We start from the raw sequence: 17,073 nt of genomic DNA, 5'->3' as shown, positions 1-17,073 counted from the left end.
CTGTCTGTTTGTCGCTCCTAGAAGACAGCAGCATTGTCATACACACTTCATATACACATGAACCCAGCAGCCCTAGATACAGTCTGTACCCTAGATACAGTCTGACCGTAGATACAGCCTACTCCCTAGATACAGTCTGTACCCTAGATACAGCATACTCCCTAGATACAGTCTGTACCCTAGATACAGTCTGACTGTAGATACAGCCTACTCCCTAGATACAGTCTGTACCCTAGATACAGCATACTCTCTAGATTCAGTCTGTACCATAGATACAGTATGTACCCTAGATACAGCCTACTCCCTAGATACAGTCTGTACCCTAGATACAGTCTGACCGTAGATACAGCCTACTCCCTAGATACAGTCTGTACCCTAGATACAGCCTACTCCCTAGATACAGTCTGTACCCTAGATACAGTCTGACTGTAGATACAGCCTACTCCCTAGATACAGTCTGTACCCTAGATACAGTCTGACCATAGATACAGCCTACTCCCTAGATACAGTCTGTACCCTAGATACAGCATACTCCCTAGATACAGTCTGTACCCTAGATACAGCCTACTCTCTAGATACAGTCTGTACCCTAGATACAGCATACTCCCTAGATTCAGTCTGTACCATAGATACAGTATGTACCCTAGATACAGCCTACTCCCTAGATACAGTCTGTACCCTAGATACAGTCTGACCGTAGATACAGCCTACTCCCTAGATACAGTCTGTATCCTAGATAAAGCCTACTCCCTAGATACAGTCTGTACCCTAGATACAGCATACTCCCTAGATTCAGTCTGTACCCTAGATACAGCCTACTCTCTAGATACAGTCTGTACCCTAGATACAGCATACTCCCTAGATTCAATCTGTACCATAGATACAGTATGTACCCTAGATACAGCATACTCCCTAGATTCAGTCTGTACCCTAGATACAGCCTACTCCCTGGATACAGTCTGTACCCTAGATACAGCATACTCCCTGGATACAGTCTGAACCCTAGATACAGCCTACTCCCTGGATACAGTCTGTACCCTAGATACAGCATACTCCCTAGATTCAGTCTGTACCATAGATACAGTATGTACCCTAGATACAGCATACTCCCTAGATTCAGTCTGTACCCTAGATACAGCCTACTCCCTGGATACAGTCTGTACCCTAGATACAGCATACTCCCTGGATACAGTCTGAACCCTAGATACAGCCTACTCCCTGTATACAGTCTGTACCCTAGATACAGCATACTCCCTGGATACAGTCTGAACCCTAGATACAGCCTACTCCCTGGATACAGTCTGTACCCTAGACACAGCATACTCCCTGGATACAGTCTGAACCCTAGATACAGCCTTCTCCCTAGATAGTATCTCTTTGTCTTGTCTGTCTGGATCTTCTCCATTGCTCTAGTGCCCCCATACTCAAATAGCGGCCCGCTATCTATTTCTGGCCCGCGAGCTGTTTTGAAAAGTGTTTTTTTTTTTGGAATCTTTTTTTTCAATCGCGCTATACGCTCTTATTTTGAAATCGCGCACCGCGATCTCAAGACGATGCCGGGGAAACAGGTAGCAGACGCCCAAATGCGTTCGACCCCCCCCCCCCCCCCCCGTCCCCCGTAACCGGCCCCTTCAGTGATTGAATAAATGTGGCCCGTCATCATTTCTATTTGAGTACCCCTGCTCTGGTGGGTAGGGTAGGAGGGGTATCAATTCTAAGGGGGCAGGACCATATTGCTCACCAAACTTCAGCACTGATCCAGTATGTGGTGCAGTAGAGTGAGTTGTCCTGTACAGTGTAAATTGACTCACTGTCCTTAACTTCATTGGGTGAAAAATTCTCTTCTGCTGTTTTGTTTTTCTCCTGTATTTATCTTGCCTTTTTGTTTCAGCTGCTTCAGGGCCTTAATCCTCATCCTCTTCCTCTCCCACTCTCTCCTCCTCCTCCTCCTCCTCTCCCTCTCTCTCCTCATCCTCTACTCCTCTCTCCTCCTCTTCTTCCCCCTCTCTCTCCTCATCCTCTTCCTCTACTCCTCTCTCCTCCTCCTCTTCCTCCCCCTCTCTCTCCTCATCCTCTTCCTCTACTCCTCTCTCCTCCTCCTCTTCATCTCTCTCCTCCTTCTCATCCTCTACCTCTCTCTCCTCCTCCCCTTCCTCTCTCTCCTGTTTCTCTCCCTCTCTCTCTTCCTCCTCTTCCTCTACCTCTCTCTCCTCCTCCTTTTCCTCTACCTCTCTCTCCTCCTCCTCTTCCTCTCTCTTCTTTTTCTCTCCCTCTTTCTCTTCCTCCTCTTCCTCTAACTCTCTCTCCTCCTCTTCCTCTACCTCTCTCTCCTCCTCCTTCTCTCTCTCTTCCTTCCCTTCCTCTACCTCTCTCTCCTCTTTCTCTCCCTCTCTCTCCTCTTCCTCTCCCACCTCCTCCTCTTTCTCTCCCTCTCTCTCTTCCTCCTCTTCCTCTCCCTCTCTCTCTTCTTCCTCTTTCTTTCCTCCCTCATTCATAAATTCTTGTTCATCTTCATCTGTTCCCTCTTTCTCTTCTGTCTCTCTTTCATCTATATTCTTCTGTTCCTTATATTCTCTGTCTTTGTTTTCTTTAATTTCTCCTTCTCTCTGTCTGATTTCTTCATCCTCTGCCTTTCTTTTCTCCTCTTCTCCATCTCCTCTCCCCTCTTCTCCCTCTTTTTCAGGCTGATCAGCACTAATTAACTCCACCTGTGGTTGTGTTGTGTGTGTGTAATTGTGTGTGTCGTTGTGGTTGTGTGCATCATCATCCAGGAAGATGGGAAACTGGAAGCGATCTGTCAGGCCTCTGTCCGCGTCTGGAGGTGGAGAAGGGCTCTGTGGTACAGTATTCTGGTACCAGTCTCTGTTCTCCTCCAGTGTGTCCAGAATATCTTGAGCGTCGGGATGGACCAGATCACCCCAGGTCTCCCACAAGGGATGCACTATATAATCTATAAATCCCACCTAAAACACACACACACACACACACACACACACACACACACACACACACACACACACACACACACACACACACACACACAAGGTTTAGTTGCATCTTTTGTCGCTGCAAGCACAAAACGAACTCTACCCTAATGTACTAACCCTAACCACAGGGCAGGAATTAGCCCCATACATGGAGGATCTAGACTAAACATGATGGTAACGGTGATCATAATATACAAGCTGGATTCTGTAGTCCATGTGTGAGAATGTGTGTGTGTGTACCTGACTCTTCTCCACAGAGGCTGTGTGTGTGTGTGTGTGTGTGTGTGTGTGTGTGTGTGTGTGTGTGTGTGTGTGTGTGTGTGTGTGTGTGTGTGAGAATGTGTGTGTGTGTGTGTGTGTGTGTGTGTGTGTGTGTGTGTGAGAATGTGTGTATATGTATGTGTGTGAGAATGTGTGTGTGTGTGTGTGTGTGTGTGTGTGTGTGTGTGTGTGTGTGTGTGTGTGTGTGTACCTGACTCTTCTCCACAGAGGCTGTGTGTCTGTCACACATGGCACTGATTTCCATGCCTGTCTCTCTCTCTCTGTCTCCCTGTCTGAAGAACTCCTCCATTATCCTCTGTGTCCACTGTCTGTACAGCTCCAAGGGTTTGGTGGGGTTACTTAGATCAGCACAGTGCATCATGTTCCTAAGGACCTGGGAAACACACACACACACACACACACACACACACACACACACACACACACACACACACACACACACAAATACACATCACTCAGAACTCTCACATACCTGAATCAGTTCAGTATAGTTATCCAATACTCTACATACACACTCAGAACTCTCACATACCTGAATTAGTTCAGTATAGTTATCCAATACTCTACATACACACTCAGAACTCTCACATACCTGAATCAGTTCAGTATAGTTATCCAATACTCTACATACACACTCAGAACTCTCACATACCTGAATCAGTTCAGTATAGTTATCCAATACTCTACATACACACTCAGAACTCTCACATACCTGAATCAGTTCAGTATAGTTATCCAATACTCTACATACACACTCAGAACTCTCACATACCTGAATCAGTTCAGTATAGGTATCCAATACTCTACATACACACTCAGAACTCTCACATACCTGAATCAGTTCAGTATAGTTATCCAATACTCTACATACACACTCAGAACTCTCACATACCTGAATCAGTTCAGTATAGTTATCCAATACTCTACATACACACTCAGAACTCTCACATACCTGTATGCGTTCAGTATAGTGATCCAACAGCAAAACACCTGAGCTTGTCACTTTCTTCGTCTCCACCATCGTCTTCAGATCCGCCAGAAGTGTCATGTGCTTTGACATATCTGTGGCCAACACCTACATACACATATATAAAGACATATGAACACACATAGATAAACAAATATGAACATACATGTGAATATATACACAGAGACATATCAGTTTCTATCAGTTCTACTTCTACAAGCGTGTTCCTATACATCTACACATCTTCCTATACTTCTACACACATATTCATATACTTCTACACACGTGTTCCTATACATCTACACACGTTCCTATACTTCTACACGTGTTTCTATACTTCTACACACGTGTTCCTATACTTCTACACACGTGTTCCTATACTTCTACACGTGTTCCTATACTTCTACACGTGTTTCTATACTTCTACACACGTGTTCCTATACTTCTACACGTGTTCCTATACTTCTACACACGTGTTCCTATACTTCTACACACATATTCATATACTTCTACACGTGTTTCTATACTTCTACACACGTTCCTATACTTCTACACGTGTTCCTATACTTCTACACACGTTCCTATACTTCTACACGTGTTTCTATACTTCTACACACGTGTTCCTATACTTCTACACATGTTCCTATACTTCTACACATGTTCCTATACTTCTACACACGTGTTCCTATACTTCTACACACGTGTTCCTATACTTCTACACATGTTCCTATACTTCTACACATGTTCCTATACTTCTACACACGTGTTCCTATACTTCTACACACGTGTTCCTATACTTCTACACATGTTCCTATACTTCTACACGTGTTCCTATACTTCTACACACGTGTTCCTATACTTCTACACGTGTTCCTATACTTCTACACACGTGTTCCTATACTTCTACACGTGTTCCTATACTTCTACACACGTGTTCCTATACTTCTACACGTGTTTCTATACTTCTACACGTGTTCCTATACTTCTACACACGTGTTCCTATACTTCTACACACATATTCCTATACTTCTACACACATGTTCCTATACTTCTACACGTGTTTCTATACTTCTACACACGTTCCTATACTTCTACACACATGTTCCTATACTTCTACACGTGTTCCTATACTTCTACACGTGTTCCTATACTTCTACACACGTTCCTATACTTCTACACACGTTCCTATACTTCTACACACGTGTTCCTATACTTCTATACACATGTTCCTATACTTCTACAGACATATTCCTATACTTCTACACACATGTTCCTATACTTCTACACGTGTTTCTATACTTCTACACACATTCCTATACTTCTACACACGTTCCTATACTTCTACACACGTGTTCCTATACTTCTACACGTGTTTCTATACTTCTACACACGTTCCTATACTTCTACACACGTTCCTATACTTATACACACATGTTCCTATACTTCTACACGTGTTTCTATACTTCTACACACATTCTTATACTTGTACACACGTTCCTATACTTCTACACACGTTCCTATACTTCTACACACGTGTTCCTATACTTCTATACACATGTTCCTATACTTCTACAGACATATTCCTATACTTCTACACACGTGTTCCTATACTTCTACACACGTGTTCCTATACTTCTACACGTGTTCCTATACTTCTACACACACGTTCCTATACTTCTACACGTGTTTCTATACTTCTACACACGTGTTCCTATACTTCTACACACATTCCTATACTTCTACACGTGTTCCTATACTTCTACACACATGTTCCTATACTTCTACACACGTTCCTATACTTCTAAACATGTGTTCCTATACTTCTACACATGTGTTCCTATACTTCTACACACGTTCCTATACTTCTACACACGTTCCTATACTTCTACACACATGTTCCTATACTTCTACACACGTTCCTATACTTCTACACGTGTTCCTATACTTCTACACGTGTTCCTATACTTCTACACACGTTCCTATACTTCTACACACGTGTTCCTATACTTCTACACGTGTTTCTATACTTCTACACATGTTCCTATACTTCTACACATGTTCCTATACTTCTACACGTGTTTCTATACTTCTACACGTGTGTTCCTATACTTCTACACACGTTCCTATACTTCTACACGTGTGTTCCTATACTTCTACACACGTGTTCCTATACTTCTACACACACGTTCCTATACTTCTACACACGTGTTCCTATACTTCTACACGTGTTTCTATACTTCTACACGTGTTCCTATACTTCTACACACGTTCCTATACTTCTAAACATGTGTTCCTATACTTCTACACACATGTTCCTATACTTCTACACACGTTCCTATACTTCTAAACGTGTTCCTATACTTCTACAGACATATTCTTATACTTCTGCACGTGTTCCTATACTTCTACACACATGTCCATATACTTCTACACATGTTCCTATACTTCTACACATGTTCCTATACTTCTACACACGTGTTCCTATACTTCTACACACATGTTCATATACTTCTACACATGTTCCTATACTTCTACACACGTGTTCTGAATGTTGTGAAGGGCAAATCTGCATGATCGTGTTGTGTTAGCAACGTGGGCCGTGAAGAAGAGTTGAGTGTCGTCAACTACACCAAGGCTACGCGCTTCCATGGATGGAGTGATCACAGTGTTCTCGAATGAGATAGAAAGATCACGATGAGGACTGGCTCTTCCAGGGATGTACAGTATCTCCGTCTTGCTTGGGTTAAGCTTTAGGTGGTGAGCTGCCATCCAAGAGGCAATGTCTTTTAGACATGCAGAGATTCGAGCTGAAACCTGTGCGTCAGAGGGTGGGAAGGAAAAGAAGAGCTGGGTGTCATCCGCATAACAGTGATAAGAGAAGCCATGTGCAGAAATTGTCTCACCCAGTGAGCGGGTATAAAGAGAAAAAAGAAGTGGACCCAGCACTGAGCCTTGTGGACCACCGGTGGAGAGTTTGCATGGCGTGGATGTTGATCCTCCCCATGTTACTTGGTAGGAACGTCCCTCCAGGTAGGATGCAAACCACGTCCATGCATTCCCAGTGATACCAAGGCCTGAAAGGATGGACAGGAGGATCTTGTGATTGACTGTGTCAAAGGCCGCCGAAAGGTCAAGCAGAATCAGAACTGATGATAGTCCAGTTGCTCTAGCCGCATGGAGTTTCTCAGTTACTGGAATGAATGCAGTTTCCGTAGAATGTGCCGGCTTGAAGCCAGATTGGTTGGGGTCCTGAAGCTGGTTCTGTGAGAGAAAAGAGTATAGCTGGTTGTGTACAGCCCGTTCAAGGATCTTAGAGAGGAATGAGAGGAGAGATAGTTGCGGTCTGTAGTTGCTGATGTTGGTGGTGTCAAGGTTGGGTTTCTTTAGGATTGGAACCACCCTAGCCGCCTTGAATGATGATGGCACAATTCCTGAAGATAAGGAGTTGTTGATGATGGTCGAGATGAAAGGGAGGAGTTCGTGGGAGATTGTCTGGAGGAGTGTGGATGGAATGGGGTCCAGAGGGCATGTGGTGGGACTGCTGGATGTCAGCAGCTGAAGCACTATCTCAGCTGAGAGAGGAGAGAAGGAGGTTAGAGAAAAGGGAGGAGTAGGAGGGGACACAGTGGGCACACGGACTAGGGAAAAGGTGCTGCGAATCGTATTGACCTTCTCTTCAAAGAAGGTGACAAAATCATCTGCAGTAAGAGAAGTAGGAGTTGGAGGGGGGAGGGTGTGAGGAGAGAAGAGAAGATTTTGAACATCTTGCGTGGATCTGATGTAGATGCCTCCAGCATGAATGGGAGAGCATTCCTATTTCTAAACTTGAGAAACTGGTCTCCTCTGTCCCCAGACGTCTGTTGAGTGTTGTAAGAAGAAAGGGGGATGCCACACAGTGGTAAAAATGGTATTGCCCCAACTTTTTTGGGATTTGTTGACACCATGACATTTTGAAACATATTTTTCCCTTAAAATGATACATTCTCTCAGTTTAAACTTTTGATCTGTGATTTGTGTTCTATTCTGAATAAAACAACATTAGATGTTGGCACCTAGCTCTTCCTTCACCCAGTACGTCACCTGCCACACCAGAGACATTAAAACACTCGACCTGTTCTATGCCAGTACAGGGGTGGCATATGACTCTTCACCCCTCCCTCCCCTGGGAAGATCAGATCACAACCTGGTTCATCTCCTGCCTGTGTACAAACCCCTCGTACACAGAGAGCCAGCTGTCACTCGCACAGTGAAGAAATGGACTACAGAGGCTGAAGAGGCTCTGAAGGACTGTTTTACCACAACACTGTGGGAGGAACTGTGTGATCCTCACGGGGACGACATTGAGGGCCTTACACACTGCATAACGGACTATGTGGAAAAAACTGTACCCACCAGGACTGTGCTGTGTTTCTCCAACAACAAACCCTGGATTAACCCTGATATAAAGGCTCTACTGAAGGAGAAGAAGAGGGTTTTTAGATTAGGTGACAAGGAGGCGATGAAATCTGTGCAGAAGGAGCTGAGGAGGAAGATCAGAGATGGTAAAACCATCTACAGAAGGAAGATGGAGGACCAACTGCAGCAGAACAACGTTAGGAATAGTCTCAACACTACTTCAGGTCACAAAAAGTCTGACTCACAGTGGGGGACCAGAAGTGGGTGAATGATCTCAATCTCTTCTTCAATAGGTTTGATCATTCTCCTGCCCCACTCCAGTCTGACACTGACAACATCCCAGGTGAGAAGTGCACTGATGACGATAAAGGTCAGGAAAGCTGCAGGTCCAGGTGGCATCAACTCAAGGCTCCTGAAGACCTGTGCCGATGAGCGGTGTGGAGTAACCCAGTACCTTTTTTATCTCAGCCTGAGGTTAGGGAGAGTCCCACAGCTGTGGAAAACATCCTGCGTGGTACCGGTGCCAAAGACCCGGACCCCACACCCCAAAGACCTCAACAGCTACAAGCCAGTAGCACTAACATCTCACCTGATGAAGACCCTGGAGAGACTACTCCTTGTCCACCTCCGCCTACTTGTGAGTTCATCAATGGACCCACTCCAGTTTGCCTATCAACCTGGCATCGGGGTGGAGGATGCCATCATTCACCTGCTAAACAGATCTCTGTCCCACCTGGAGACCACTGGGAGCACTGTGAGAATCATGTTCTTTGATTTCTCCAGTGCTTTCAATACCATCCAACCCATGCTCCTGAAGGACAAGCTGGGGCCCACTGGACTGGACCACCACTTCACCACATGGATTCTGGACTACCTCACTAACCGACCGCAGTACGTGAGGACAAAGGGCTGTCAGTGTGACACTGTTGTCTGCAGCACGGGGGCTCCACAGGGAACAGTTCTTGCTCCCTTCTTGTTCACCCTCTACACTGCAGATTTACAGTACAGTTCTGCCAGCTGCCACCTGCAGAAGTTCTCTGACGACTCTGCTATCGTTGGCCTCATCAGTGATGGAGATGATGGGGAGTACAGAGGACTGACGCAGGACTGTCACATGGTGCCAGAAGACCTGCCTGCAGATCAATGCAGGCAAAACTAAAGAACTGGTGGTGGATTTCTGCAGGACTAAACACTCTCATCCTGTGCCTGTAAACATCCAGGGCACAGACATTGAGATGGTGAGGTCCTACAAATACCTTGGTGTCCACCTTAACAACAAGCTGGACTGGACTGACAACACAGCTGCTCTCTACAGGAAGGGTCGGAGCAGACTGTATCTCCTAAGGAGACTCAGGTCCTTTGGAGTGGAGCACACACTCCTGAGGTCCTTCTTTGATGCTGTGGAGGCATCAGCCATATTTTATGGAGTGGTCTGCTGGGGCAGCAGCATCTCCACCACTGACAGGAAGACCCTTCTCCTGTCTCTCCTCCACCCTACTGTCTCTCCTCCACCCTTCTCCTGTCTCTCTTCCACCTTCTTACTGTCACATCAACACAAGTAAGTGGAGCTCCAACACCCCCACCCCAGGTATGAGCAACATGAGCTATTTCTAATATGTTCTTCGTTTTCTTAAATAAACATTATTTTAAAAATATACAAAATAAATATTCATATAAATGAGCATGTACTATTGTTTTGGATGGTGCTATACCCCAGTGTGTGTGTACCATGTCGATGACGAGCTTGCGCAGACTCTGTCTCTGTCTCTTGGTGAGATTCTGGAAGATGTCACAGCTGTCATGGTGGAGCAGCTTAAACCCCACAGCCAGGTGGTGATTCTCTAACACAGATTCATCATTGTACATCAGAGCCAACTCGGAGTCTGGAGTGGTGGGACAGAGGAAGATAGAAACAGGAATTAACAGAGAGAGAGAGAGAGAGAGAGAGAGTGGGATCAAATATCAAAATCAATAGGATTCAAGTTGCAGAGGATTTAGTGACATTGGTCAAGCTCTAAAGATCTAATCAAACTCCAGGTGAGAATGACCATTATTCACATAGAAAAAAACAAGAAAAAGCCAGTCATAAGTTTCTGAAACATCAGAACTGTTCAGAAGCAGAAGCAGAAGGACACTTATCCACAACATGTCCTAGTATCAATAAACCTGACATAATAATGTTACAAGGCTTTAATGGTAGTGACCTCACTGGTGTTTAAATGACAGGCCTTGCTGGTGACAATGGGAAACTTGCATTTCTGGGCATGACAAGAAACTATGAGAAACTAACCTTACTGGTGATAAACCTGTCTTAGTGGCCATAGTGGTGACAAGGCAAAACTGACTTTACTAGTGTTGATGATGAACTAGCCTTACTGGTGTTGATGATGAACTAGCCTTACTGGTGTTGATGAGGAACTAGCCTTACTGGTGTTGATGAGGAACTAGCCTTACTGGTGTTGAACATGTACTAGCCTTACTGGTGTTGATGATGAACTAGCCTTACTGGTGTTGATGATGAACTAGCCTTACTGGTGTTGATGATGAGCTAGCCTTACTGGTGTTGATGATGTACTAGCCTTACTGGTGTTGATGATGAACTAGCCTTACTGGTGTTGATGATGAACTAGCCTTACTGGTGTTGACATGGAACTAGCCTTACTGGTATTGATGATGAACTAGCCTTACTGGTGTTGATGATGAACTAGCCTTACTGGTGTTGACATGGAACTAGCCTTACTGGTATTGATGATGAACTAGCCTTACTGGTGTTGATGATGAACTAGCCTTACTGGTGTTGATGATGAACTAGCCTTACTGGTGTTGACATGGAACTAGCCTTACTGGTATTGATGATGAACTAGCCTTAATGGTGTTGACATGGAACTAGCCTTACTGGTGTTGATGAGCAACTAGCCTTACTGGTGTTAATGAGCAACTAGCCTTACTGGTGTTCGCATGGAACTAGCCTTACTGGTGTTGAAATGGAACTAGCCTTACTGGTGTTGATGAGGAACTGATTGGAGACTCCTGGATGGTCCACATCATGAATGGCAGCAGCAAACAGAGCAGCCAAGACCTCCAGATCTGTAAAAACAGCCTAATACAGACAGAGAGAACATTAAAGACCTCCAAATCTGTAAAAATAGCCTAATACAGAGAGAACATTGAAGACCTCCAGATCTGTAAAAACAGCCTAATACAGACAGACAGAACATTAAATACCTCCAGATCTGTAAAAACAGCCTAATACAGACAGAGAGAACAATAGAGAGAATGAAATCAGACAAACACATAAAGAGCAATGAATAGTGTAAAATCAGAAAAATACAGAGATACAGTAGAGAGTGAAATCAAACAAATAGACAGACGGACAGCAAAATCAGACAAATACAGAAAGAATAGTGTGTAATCAGACCAATAAAGACAGAGAGAACAATAAAAAGACATTGAAATGAGACCATTGAAAAAAAATCACCATTGAATTGAATTGAACTGAATTGAAATGAGACAGACACACACACTCTCTCATGCACACATACTTACACACTTTCACTCACACACATGCACAACACACACACACACACACACACACACACACACTCTCTCTCTCTCACACACACACACACACACACACACACACTCTCTCTCACGCATACACACACACACACACACTCTCTCTCACGCATACGCATACACATACACACACTCTCTCTCTCTCTCTCTCACGCATACACATACACACACACACATACACACACACTCACATCAAGTGCAGGCGTGGAGAGCAACACATGGATGCTCTGGGTAACATCGGCAGCATGGAGACTGTTGTGGTAGGCTACGTTGCTATGGTAATGATCTTCCAGTGTCATTATGTAGGACACAAATGTATCGACAGGGATACGGAATGTCTTCAGAAGATCTCTCTCCTATCACACACACACACACACACACATTATTGATCAGGAAAGTCCAAATGACCAGCAAAAAAGAACCAACAAAGAACACACACACACACATTATTGATCAGGAAAGTCAAAATGACCAGCAAAGAAGAACCCACACGCACCTGGAATATGGAGTAGATGATGCAGCTGAGAGGCTGATTACTGGACAGATCAGCCACACGGAATATATTAAAGTTCCACTTATCCAAATCCTCCATCACCTACAGACAGACAGGGGAGAGATAGACAGCCAATCAGAGGGAGAGAGAGACAGACAAGGAAGGAGCAGGGAGACAGGAGAGAGATAGACAGACAGGGGGAAGACAGATGGGGACAGAGACAGACTGAACAGCAGACATTTTTTTACTTGCCAATTCATTTTTTATTTACTTTTTACACAAAAATGGTTCAAAAAGAAAAATGAACAGAACAATTCATTGTTGGTTTTGGAAAGTTAAGCTTAGGGATCATTAACTAGGGTTAGGGATAGCTACATTAATTATTATGTCAATACAGGGCCCTAGAAAGACAATAACAGGACTGTGTGTGTGTGTGTGTGTGTGTGTGTGTGTGTGTGTGTGTGTGTGTGTGTGTGTGTGTGTGTGTGTGTGTGTGTGTGTCACCTCTGCCAATGCGTGTTCGTGTTCAGTCGTAACCCCGAAGCGTGGCAGTGGTCTGCTGCCCAGACTGGGTGTGTGTGTGTGTGTGTGTGTGTGTGTGTGTGTGTGTGTGTGTGTGTGTGTGTGTGTGTGTGTCACCTCTGCCAATGCGTGTTCGTGTTCAGTCGTAACCCCGAAGCGTGGCAGTGGTCTGCTGCCCAGACTGTGTGTGCGTGACAACTTCCTCACGCCACTGATGTGGCACATGGGTTTGTCCTTTACAGTGGGAGATGGAATATCCACTTCATTCTGTTGGTCTGACACCAGGGCCAAACACACACACACACACACACACACACACACACACACACACACACACACACACACACACAGAGATAAGCCTCACATTCTTCTTTTATTGACGCAGTATTGTTATTAATTTCAGCCATTTCTAAATTTCTATTCTATTGTGTGTAGTGTTTAAATACAGTGATGGTGTGTAGTGTTTATACACAGTGACTGTGTTTAGTGTAAAAAAAAATACACAATGTACAAGTAGTGGTTGTGTTGAGGAAGCTTCTGTTTTATTCCGTAGCATATTTTAACAGGCCCCTAGTGGGTTACTATGGGTTACTACATTTGATGACCTTTTTGATGCTGTGTTATTCTCTTTTAGCCTGATTCACTGTCGTTGAGGTCTTTAATCTGGTCTTACAGATACCTAACCCTAGCCCTAAACCTAACCCCTAACCCTAACCCTGTTTGTAATGTGGTTTCTCAACAAAGTGCCTTACATCACCGTTTTTTTTCAATGAACACCATTTCCTGTATTTTTACTTTTTACTAACCCTAAACCTAAACCAAACCCTAATCCTAAACCTAGCTTTTCCTCCATTTTGGATGAGGTAAGAAGGCATCAGTGGTGAATGAGGACAGATCTGTAGCACACAGTGATGTCAGTAACGCGTTACTTAGTAACGCGTTACTCTAATCTTACCACTTTTTTCGGTAACGAGTAATATAACGCGCTACTATTTCCAGTCCCGTAATCAGATTAAAGTTACTTATCCAAATAACTGTGCGTTACTATTTTTATTTTCCCTAGTAAAAATATATATTTTTGCTTTCTTCTTGGCTCAGTTCTACTTTTGCGTCTGACCGTAGCGCTCGACTCCGCACGCTGCGCGCGACCCTGTGAGAGCGCGAGCACGTTTTACAAGTCATTCTTTGCTGTGTCCTCCCGTAACGATATGTGGTAGTGTAAAGAAACACCACTCAAAAACAGGGGAAGGAACATTTACCTGATGAATTTTAATGTTGCACTGTGTTCCAACGTTTGAAAAGTGCTGGAATTTTGACTAACGTCGCCTACTTAAAATGCTTGAAATTGTAATGGTATTTTGTTTCACAAGCTGTCTGACTGAACGCTTGTATTACGTTTACAAATAAATTTACAAATAATACCGCGCAGCTACACAAACGTAATGTCAGGAGATACTGTAGCGACTACAGGATTTTTGGATTAAGCAGTTTCTTCTGCCTCGGTTTACCGAACCTGCTTCAATACATTGTTACTGTTTAAAAATGCACTTCCAATAAAGTGAGTATTGGAAAAATTTATTTTGCTGCTGAATGTAACTATTAAAGTAACTTGTAATTAACGTAGTTACTTTTAAAATCAAGTAATCAGTAACGTAACTAAGTTACTTTTAAAAGGAGTAATCAGTAATCGGATTACTTTTTCAAGGTAACTTAGCCATCACTGGTAGCACATAGCTGCTGGTAAAAGTAAAATAATTACTCACCTACACACACACACACACACACAACACACACACACACACACACTCACATGTACACAGACACACATACAAACAATCAATCTGTCAAATTTTATTTATATAGTGCTTTTTACCAACAGTTGTTGTCACAAAGCAACTTTACAAGTGTCTGAGTCCAAGCCCCCAGTGAGCAAGCCAAGGGCGACAGTGACACGGAAAAACCTCCCTAAGAGTATGAGGAAGAAACCTTGAGGGAACCCATCCCTCTTCTGGTCGACGCCGGTCACCATGACAACAATAGTTGGACAGATACATAAACACACACATATAGACACAGAAACACAAACACACACGTGTGCACATGCACAACTACACAAACCTACCTAGAAATGTGGTAGAGATGTATTCAGACACCTGGTTGCCAGATCGACTCATCTCTGACAAGTGAGACAACTCCTGTTCAACATTCTTTTAAACTGAGAATACACACACACACACAGGAAAAGGGAGACCTGTAAGGATAATTTATAATAATGTAATTTATTATGTCTGTGCATTCATGCATGTGTGTGTTTTGGACATTACCATCATGCATATGTGTGTGTTTGGACATTACCGTCATGCCTGTGTGTATTTGAACATTACCATCATGCATGTGTGTGTTTGGACATTACCGTCATGCATGTGTGTATTTGAACATTACCGTCATGCATGTGTGTGTTTGGACATTACCGTCATGCATGTGGGTATTTGAACATTACCATCATAGCATGTGTGTGTTTTGGACATTACCGTCATGCATGTGTGTGTTTGGACATTACCGTCATGCATGTGTGTGTTTGGACGTTATCATCGTGTGTGTTTGGACATTATCGTCATGCATGTGTATGTTTGGACATCACCGTCATGTGTGTGTGTTTGGACGTTACCGTCGTGTGTGTGTGTGTGTGTTTTGGACGTTACCGTCGTGTGTGTGTGTGTGTGTGTGTGTTTGGACGTTAGTGTCATGCATGTGTGTGTGTTTGGACGTTACCGTCATGCGTGTGTGTGTTTGGACGTTACCGTCATGCGTGTGTGTGTGTTTGGACGTTACCGTCATGCGTGTGTGTGTGTTTGGACGTTACCGTCATGCGTGTGTGTGTTTGGATGTTACCTTCTTGTGTGTGTGTGTTTGGACATTACCTTGCTAGATGCCATGTCACTAACAGAGCGATGTGTCTGAATAGTCTCCAGCTGGTCCAAACACCAGTCTAACTCTGCTAAAGTCTCCACAGACAGCTGCTGATACTTTTGATCTAAAACACAAACACACACAACACCCCCCCCACACACGTGTATGTACATACCCAACCCCCCCCCCCCCCCCCCCCCCCCCCCCCCCCACACACACACACACACACACATGTATGTACATACACAACCACCCCACACACACCACACACACACACACACACACACACTTAAAACAACTGTAGACACTGTTGTCCAGAATGCTTTGCAGTTTCTTTGCAGATCCTCATGTGGGTGTCAAAGAGGATTAACCTGAAGGAGAAGTCCTAAGGCCAGAAGACTGATTATTCAGTGGTGATCTCCTGTGGAGAAACAAAGATCTATATAGACATCACATGTGCACAGCAGAGCCAGCTCTACCAAGACGTCTGTGGAGGTGTGGAAGAGGAGTGGGAGGGGAGGAGAGAGGGAGAGGGGGAGGAGAGAGAGGAGGGGAGGAGAGGAGAGGGAGAGGGGGAGGAGATGGGGGAGGGGAGGAGAGAGGGAGAGGGGAGGAGGGGGGGGGGAGGGAGAGGGAGAGGGGGAGGGGAGGAGAGAGGGAGAGGGGGGAGGGGAGGTGGGAGAGGGGGGAGGAGAGGGGGGAGGGGAGGAGGAGGTGAGGGAGAGGGGGGAGGAGATGGGGGAGGGGAGGAGGAGAGATGGAGAGGGGGAGGAGATCGGGGGAGGGGAGGAGACGAGAGGGACTACACTAACTCTGTACACTAACTTTACAGTGGAGCTGTTGAGGTTTGCCAGAATTGTGAAATTACTTCTGACAGAGCGCAAGCTGGCCAGCACCCTTGAAGACAGAATAGAGAGAGAGAGAGGTAGGGAGAGAGACAG

At 44.5% G+C, this 17,073-nt stretch overlaps 1 protein-coding gene and 1 long non-coding RNA gene across 2 annotated transcripts; both read right to left on the bottom strand.

Moving 5' to 3' along the window:
- Positions 1-1,635: 1,635 nt before the first annotated feature.
- On the bottom strand, positions 1,636-15,409 carry LOC143499005 (3',5'-cyclic-AMP phosphodiesterase 4C-like). The gene is made up of 9 exons (XM_076993945.1): positions 15,345-15,409; positions 13,340-13,497; positions 12,704-12,802; positions 12,399-12,563; positions 11,632-11,731; positions 10,360-10,514; positions 4,222-4,344; positions 3,460-3,642; positions 1,636-2,963 (listed from the first exon to the last, which is right to left on the bottom strand). Exons 1-9 carry the CDS (start codon positions 15,394-15,396, stop codon positions 1,905-1,907), a joined length of 2,094 nt encoding a protein of 697 aa, XP_076850060.1. The 5' UTR covers positions 15,397-15,409; the 3' UTR covers positions 1,636-1,904.
- Positions 15,410-16,143: 734 nt separating this feature from the next.
- Positions 16,144-17,023, bottom strand: LOC143499006 (uncharacterized). The gene is made up of 3 exons (XR_013126035.1): positions 16,958-17,023; positions 16,504-16,553; positions 16,144-16,256 (listed from the first exon to the last, which is right to left on the bottom strand). It is a non-coding gene; the product is annotated as an uncharacterized LOC143499006 (long non-coding RNA).
- Between the last annotated feature and the right edge of the window lie 50 nt (positions 17,024-17,073).

This window comes from Brachyhypopomus gauderio, unplaced genomic scaffold, assembly GCF_052324685.1.
Source record: "Brachyhypopomus gauderio isolate BG-103 unplaced genomic scaffold, BGAUD_0.2 sc129, whole genome shotgun sequence".
Lineage (NCBI taxonomy): Eukaryota > Metazoa > Chordata > Actinopteri > Gymnotiformes > Hypopomidae > Brachyhypopomus > Brachyhypopomus gauderio.
This window is presented reverse-complemented; position numbering and strand designations above follow the sequence as displayed.

Bases quoted from the DNA above. Each gene is read 5' to 3' on its own strand.
- LOC143499005 (XM_076993945.1), bottom strand. From the start codon at position 15,396: ATGAGTCGATCTGGCAACCAGGTGTCTGAATACATCTCTACCACATTT. The intron at 11,732-12,398 runs GTGAGTGTGTGT...TGTCTGTATTAG, and splicing joins TCTCCACGCCTGCACTTGAT to GCTGTTTTTACAGATCTGGA. The intron at 4,345-10,359 runs GTACACACACAC...ATGTGTATGTAG, and splicing joins GCAAGCTCGTCATCGACATG to GTGTTGGCCACAGATATGTC.